An 8,025-nucleotide genomic window follows, 5' to 3' on the forward strand; every position below is an offset into this window, starting at 1 on the left:
GATGAAGATTCAGTAAATTAAAAAAATGTTTCTTGGATTACCAGCAATTTATACACGTCTTCGAATTTGTCTTATCACGTATTTTCTTGGCGTCAAATGCTTTTGTTTTTCACTGGCCCCATTTGAAAAACGCCCAAAGATCCTCTAAGTTGAAGCTTCTTCGCTTATTTCTCACGCGGATTCAGATTTTTTGTACATGGAAGACTCGTGCACCTTTAAAGGAAGAGTGTACAAGACAGTAATGAGACCATCACTGATATATGGAGCGGAAACATGGCTGGTAAAGAGAGCCCAAGGAAGAAATCGGATGCGGTAGAGATGAAAATGCTTAGGTGGTTATGTGGGGTGACAAAAATGAATGGGATCAAGAATGAAAGATGAAGTGGAGCTACTAAAGTGGTAGAGCTATCGAAGAAGGCCTAGGCAAGAAGACTGCAGTGGTATGGCCATGTGATGAGAAGGGAGAGATATGTAGGGGGCGAGTGATGCAGATGGAGGTGCCTGGTGGGAGAGCGAGAGGACGACCGAAGAAGCGAAGGTGGGTGATTGTAGTTAGAGAGGACCTGAGAGACAAACAATTGTCAGAGGACGATGTGTTTGACCGAGTCATGTGGAGGAAAGCTGTCCAGGAACATCGACCAGACACCGAAGATGGAAAAGATGCAGAGAAAGAAGACTAGTGCGTCTTTCAATAGTGTTTTCATTAGTTATTTTAGAACAACAGAGTCTTGTTGTTATGTTGTTATTCTTATCTGAATGTTTCTAAAATTCGCGAGTATACTCCGGAATTGACAGCCTAAACACCGGCGTGCAAATTTTTGAATGCTGATAATATAACTGCTATACACGACGTTTTATTAAATTATGGAGGATGATTTGAGGGCAGAATGCCATTTTGCTGAAAACAGCATCTAGTGGAAATGTAAATTAGACCCAGGAGAGTAAATGGTGTATACTGTGCTCGTTACTCCGAACCACAGAACTTTCTTGTGCGTCATGTAAAATGAAGTCTACTGTACCTTAGTTGAAACGTAAATACATTTACTGTTTTTCCTCTATGGCTACAACTGGTCAACTGTGTCTTATCACCAACAGGTCAATGGGGGTGCCAACTGTATCGGTGGCTGCAGTATTTGGAATGTTGGCGGGTGTCTTGGCTTCCCTTATTGAAAGCATTGGCGATTACTACGCATGCGCTAGATTTTCAGGTTAGTCAGTGTTTTTACTGTAAGATATTTGTGCTGTCGTTCAGGCACTGTATATCAGTAAGCAAGTAGAACATATGGCTTGGCATCTGTTCTTTGGAGGTAATGTGTAGACGATATGATTGATTATTTTTGCCCTGGTTATTAAAGGATAGCAATGCTATATTTAAGGGATCATCGTTCATCCTGCAGACTTGATCGTAGTTTTAAAAGGCACGAGAAACAGTTCCCTTTGTAGGTGTGTAACTGAACTTTGTGTAAATGGTCTGATATTTCTTCCAGGCGCTAAACCACCTCCAGAACATGCAATCAACCGCGGAGTTGGAATGGAAGGTATAGGATGCATCATTGCAGGACTCTGGGGCACAGGGAACGGTACCACATCATACTCTGAGAACATCGGCGCTATTGGGGTTACCAAGGCGGGTATTTTGAAGCTTTTAATCTCTCAGATTTTTTATTTCTGCATTATTACCTTCCAGCGGTTTTGTCGTTTCCTACAAGTCAGAGTTTTGAGACGCTCTGTATCCACTGACATAAAAAAAAAAATAACGGAGTTTACGGTAAAAATCTGATTCTTACAACTCTCCATTTTCACTAAACAGGTGGCAAGCCGACGCGTAGTACAATATGGCGCGGTAATCATGACGATTTTCAGCATCGTGGGTAAATTTGGCGCCCTCTTCATCACCATCCCCGAACCAGTGGTGGGAGGAGTTTTCTGCGTCATGTTCTCTATGATCACAGCCGTGGGACTGTCCAACTTGCAGTTCGTCAACCTCAATTCTTCCAGGAATCTCTTTGTCCTTGGATTTTCCCTGTTCATGGGACTAGCAATTCCCAAGGTACGTACAGGACTCCATTTTAGCTTATCTGGGTCAATTCAATTTTTGACATTTCTTGAGAACTTCGGGTGTGATGAAACTGCTTGGTATTTATGAGGTGTCTGGTTGGAATGAAAATATCAGTAGTTTTTTTTATCGCTATCTCAGTTATGCTCAGTTATCTTAATGCACGGTAAACTAGTACTGTTAAACTAAAACTTGTTTCGTCACTATTGTTTGATGGTTATCAAAATGATAATACCTCCCTTATTTCTGTTAGTTATATGTACAGCGATAAAACTTACTAAAATGCTTCTGTAAGGCGCGTTGAGGTCAGATTTTCTTGCACTTCTCTTTGTAATGAGAATAATAATGACTTACTGCCACTCAACTTGGTACTGAGCAATGAAAATAATGAAATAATAAAACTTCTCATTCTGCTCTGTGTACCGGGGAAATATGGAAACTTCCCATTCCTTTGTGTAGTGAGGAAAATAATGAAGCTCCTTTCAGCCTATACCTCTCTTCGCACTGAGCAAAATAATAAGACCTCGAATTTTTCCCTTAACAGCGAGCCTTATCTCGTAGATTTATCTTGGCAACGAGCGTAAACACACATTTCCCGAGTCGTCAGCATGACACTGAAACTTGGCGCACTTCTCTTAATGTTGAATAAACCCGCCATCCGACAGGAATTTATCTGAAATAGTTTATTTTCCATTTCAGTGGATGGCAGCACAGGGACATGGGATCATTAATACCGGCAGCCCCATCGCAGACCAAATCATTACAGTCCTCCTTCAAACGTCCATGTTCATTGGTGGGGCCCTTGGTCTGATCTTGGACAATACCATTCCAGGTAAGTCTGCTGCAGTTAGGAATAGAAGAATAGTATATAGAATCTATAGGCCAAAGGACAAGCGCTAGGACTTATGAGTTCATTCAGCGCTGAAAGGGTAATTGACGGTAAAAAGGTTTGAAAGGCGTAACAGGAGGAGAACCTCCCAGTTGAACTATGAATCATTTGTTAGGAGAGGGTGGAAGGTAAGATGGAGGAAAGCGAATATGAACGGAGGCACAGTAATAAAAATTAAAAGAGTTGCAGCTAGGGGCCGAAAGGACGCTGCGAAGAACCTTATGTAATGCCTACAGTGCACCGCATGAGGTGCACTGACGGCGCTACCCCCTACGGGGTCTTCAATTAGGGAACTTTAGTTTCGTGGAAACCTACCTATATTTTCTTTTATTTAATCCTTATGATTATTGAATTGATTGTCTTTAATTATACGTTTTTTGTTTAGAGGATATGGAGTGAAGATAGAATGATGTACGGTGTTTTTTTAAAGAGAGCAATGTTATTTTTAAATACCATTTAAAAAAATAAAAAAAAACTTTATTTTCGCTCCGCGCTTTTGCTCAGTAGTACTGATTTTTAAAAAATTTTCTTTCTACTTTCTTTTCCGGATTTGAAAATACGCAACTCGCTTGTGATAAATGACAAGTTATCAGCATAAAACATTTTTTCTTTAACTGGATAAAACTAAGACAGCCTATGGACAATTTGGCTGCAGTCTGTCTCAACTAATTTCAGATGTATCAGGGATAGACTCATGCGTTTCCACTTGTGCTTTGTATGTGCTTTAAGCGTGAAAAGAAACAAACTTATTATCAGATTCCTCTGGGAAAACTTTCTCCTTACACAAAACCATTTTCTCTTTGATAAATACTTCCGACCACTTCTATCATAATTGAAAAAAATAGACCAAAAGAAGGTACAACGTCCCCACTCCTTACCTGACAAATTTTACTTGATCGCTGAAGTGGGCGGTAGTGCCTATAGGAGAAGAGAACAGCCCATATCAGTTACTGTGTGATATTTAGTCCTATTCAGGCGACATAGCAGCTTGCACACCCAAGCAGTAATGCCCGATGAAGCTATTCGATAATTCCTTCATTCACCGTTTATTTTGCTCACGGGCACGCTTAGATTTAACATGATAGTTGAGGAGCATACAGTATTCATTTATTATTGCATGGTTTCAGGTTCCGAAGAAGAAAGAGGACTTACGAAGTGGAGGGCTCATCGCGCCACAAACCGCGCCGGTGAGGAGACCGAGTCGGAGATGTCTTCTTACGACCTTCCTTTCGTAATGAATTTCGTGAGGAGGTAAGGAGTTAGATAAAATGCACTGATTCAGTGAAGCAGAGAGAGAGAGAGAGAGAGAGAGAGAGAGAGAGGTGCTAAAGTCTATTTTATTCTCCATCGAATAATATTCCCAGCCCGAGAAGAACCCTAAAAGAGTTCAGAGGTCTGGTTAAACAAATCATTTATAACTAACTAACTCTCCATCGAATAACTGAGTATTTGTCGGCTCGGATTTTCCCTTTTACATCGATTATTTTGCTTTATCATCATTTCTTAGCTTTGTTGGGATAAATACCATTAATTTTGCTTTCCCACAGGACCAAATGGATGGCCTATATTCCCGTATCGCCAACGTTCAAAGGGTTCCAACAATACAGAAGATTTCTCCCGAAAGGTCGCAGGCCTCACGTAGCGAACGGCGATGAAACTAATAATGCTGTATGATTATATTTTGTAATGATATGTGATCGTCGAATTATAGCTTAGGAAACGAAAATTTACGAAGATCGAAGAGGTCATGGCCAGAGTACAAAGTACAAAATTATACAGGTCTTGTATAATCATTAGTTAGGAGGATACTTCACTTTGGGATTAGGCGTACTGTAAATAGGATGAGCCTGGCTGCTACTGACGTCTCTGTTGATCTGTCTATTGTTTTTTTTTTTTTTATTTGAAAGTCATAAGCGGTAGTAATTTACTTTCATTGTTAGGGGTTATAATCATTTTTAAAATTCATAATCATCTTTCAGTCTTTATATTTCTAAGGGCCCAGTATGTATACTTGAAAAATGTATACCAGTCGAGTGCATGTAATGTATTTTGTATTAGCATTTATTGCAAACTTACTGACATTGAAAACCACAACTATTTCCGTGAAGGTTAGGAATCTCAGAATTTTTGCTTTATATATCTATAGTGACTGATAAGTAACGATTTATTTTATACAAGATTTTCCACTTTTATGCGTTCGTTTATTTGTACACGCCATGTATAGACTATCTTTATATACTACCCATGATTCTGTGATAATGTAAATCCTTCCCATGTTTGTCCATGTAATCTTAATTTTATAAAGGAATTTATTCTTGAGGTATTATAAAAATCAAGTTGGCGATCGCTAAGAACTTCAGGAGGAACCCAGATACCTTCCTGAAAAAGAAAGGCAGAGCTTACGAGACCAAAAGATGAAACAGCACTGTCCTCTGCTACAGAAGAAACCTGAGAAGGCATGTCAAAGAGGAATTTCAAAAGAAACTCCCGCACTCTCAGGAAGTCACTGAAAGGACGCTTCGGAGGCTGACGGGGCTCAATGGCCCATTAAAAAGACAAGTAGATCCACCAGGCAGGTGTCAAGCTTACCGTAAGCAGAAGGAACTTCTCAACCTTAGTCTTAACAGCATTAAAATGGTATATGAGGACGGTTTCATTTCTTCTCAGTGTGCTCTTTGCAAACTTATTCAATGGGTTCATCGAGGAAGAGATTCTTAGAGAAATGGACGCCCCCTAGTACCAACTGCTGATTTGTCGTTGGTACCTTTGTGAAGGTGACACCCCCTAGTACCTACTGCTGATTTGTCGTCGGTACCTTTGTGAAGGTGACGTCCCCTAGTACCTACTGGTGATTTGTCGTCGGTACCTTTGTAAAGGTGACGTCCCCTAGTACCTACTGCTGATTTGTCGTCGGTACCTTCGTGAAGATGGCGCCCCTAGTACCAACTGCCAATTTGTCGTCGGTACCTTCGAGAAGGTAACGCCCTTAGTACCAACTGTCGATTTATTGTCGGTACCTTCGTGAAGGTGACGCCCCCTAGTACTACTGCTGATTTGCCGTCGGTACCTTCGTGAAGGTGTCACCCCCTAGTACCAACTGCCGATTTGTCGTCGGTACCTTCGCGAAGGTGACGCCCCTGGTACCTCCTGCCGATTTGTTGTCTTTACCTTCGTGAAGGTGGAGGAAGCAGACAACCCACAAGAATTCAAGGTCTTCTTTGAGGCAAAATGTTACTTGTATTTTACCGCTGAGAAGAGCATTAACGACAAAGTCCCTTTCCTAGACGCCATAAATGTTCATGACGAACACTAGGTTTATACAAAGGCTACCAATAAGCACTACCTCAACGGTGCTAGCTAGTTCCCCGCGCAGTATCTCAATTCTTACGCAGGATAGACCTATGCTCTTTAGCATTGAATTATTTTACTGTATATGTCAGGTCACGTACATTTTTGTGTCTTACATTGCTTTTTACTGTAGATTGCAAGGATGGTGAAAGGACAAGCGAATATCGATGATAACTTGGTCATCTTTTTCTCTTCCATTTTTGAACATGTTTTCGATTAAATGCTAATGTGCTCAGGAAAGCAGATGAAACAGTTAGTCATAAAAAGAGCAATGTTTCTGGATTTAGCCACAAGTCATGACTGCATTCATTATAAGTCACTGCTATTTATGAGTACCCTTACTTATTGCTTCATTTAGCATTCAAAATACAATTAGAACTACGTGAGTGCAAAACTCTGAAACTTCACTCTGTCAAGATGTCGAAAACACGTGACAAGGGCGTTTTCTGAATTCCGCTGAGGTATTTTCATATTCAAATGAGCGGTCCTTTGGCCTCTGTTGTTGTCCTGACCTAATTTTAGAAGTCCTGTGAATATTTATACATATATTTATGTCCTTATGATATATTTATTTGTTCATACTGTTCCTGTTCATTAACAGTATCACTAGTATTTTATATTGTTGTGAAGTAAACAGATTCTGAACATAATGGTGTCTCATGCTTTCTAATCACCTCGTATTATTTTTTGCAATTTTGTTGTAGTGAACTGTAGACTGAGAATGTGGGAAATTTTTAGTTTTAATTGAAATACGACTCACGCAAGTTGTTTATCCAAAACGGCAAAACTTGTAGAGCATTGTGATTCAAAACATTAAAATTTTTATGATTAATATCATTCAAAACTTCAAGAAATATGAGTATCGACATCCATAATATAAAGGCATTTCCATGTAATTGCATGCAATAAGAATTGTAGATAAAATAAATAACAAATTTATTTGTTTTTCTCCAACGCACCTAATTTCATTAAAAGAAGACATATATACATACACATACACACACACACACACACACACACATATATATATATATATATATATATATATATATATATATATATATATATATATATATATATATATATATATATATACATATTTCTTATAGATATTCTACTAAACAGTAGACAGTAATAGAGAATACGGTATCTGATATATTTGAAACACAGAATGAGCATGTTCCAATTTTTTCTAGGGCCAATTCGAAAACTTATGAAACTCCAAACATGCTTGAGAAATTATCTCTGTTACGGAACAATCATTTGAAACTCAAGCAATGTGCAATATAGCATAGCCACATGTTTAGAAGATCTATAGGTTAATGATATTTAACCATCTTTTAATATTCAGAAAATCCTTAACACGTCACGGCTAATTGGCCGTGACGTCAATTGTATCTGTAAGTTATTTAAGAAAACCTATCAGTTATTTCAAAGACTTTGGAGAGGTACAAATGGGGAATCCATAAATGCTGGTCACAAGTCAGTTACTTTTCTGAAGACTTTTGTTTTTCACCAGCATTTGAGATTAATATCTTATAACTCTTCTCCTGAAAGAATTTCACACTATAAGAGGGGATCCTAGCGTGCAACGGTTATGCCTGGGGTCATATTCATGGAGGTCCCGTAGGAGGGTAGCGCCGTCAGTGCACCTCCTGGGGTACACTGTAGGCATTTTTAAAGGTTCTTTGCAGCGTCCCTTCGGCCCCTAGCTGCAACCCCTTTCATTACT

At 39.3% G+C, this 8,025-nt stretch overlaps 1 protein-coding gene across 1 annotated transcript in view; it reads left to right on the forward strand.

Annotated features, from left to right (window-relative positions):
- The window catches only part of LOC136828900 (solute carrier family 23 member 1-like), a 35,920-nt gene extending 28,688 nt beyond the window's left edge, over positions 1–7,232 (forward strand). Inside the window, exons 8-14 of the mRNA XM_067087218.1 lie at positions 1,096–1,208; positions 1,488–1,627; positions 1,811–2,050; positions 2,756–2,888; positions 4,073–4,196; positions 4,493–5,770; positions 5,822–7,232. Coding sequence (XP_066943319.1) covers positions 1,096–1,208; positions 1,488–1,627; positions 1,811–2,050; positions 2,756–2,888; positions 4,073–4,196; positions 4,493–4,619 — 877 coding nt within the window. The 3' untranslated portion in view covers positions 4,620–5,770; positions 5,822–7,232. The remainder of the gene's footprint in view (positions 1–1,095; positions 1,209–1,487; positions 1,628–1,810; positions 2,051–2,755; positions 2,889–4,072; positions 4,197–4,492; positions 5,771–5,821) is intronic.
- Positions 7,233–8,025: the final 793 nt, after the last annotated feature.

This window comes from Macrobrachium rosenbergii, chromosome 43 (genome assembly GCF_040412425.1).
Source record: "Macrobrachium rosenbergii isolate ZJJX-2024 chromosome 43, ASM4041242v1, whole genome shotgun sequence".
In the NCBI taxonomy this organism is placed as follows: Eukaryota; Metazoa; Arthropoda; class Malacostraca; order Decapoda; family Palaemonidae; genus Macrobrachium; species Macrobrachium rosenbergii.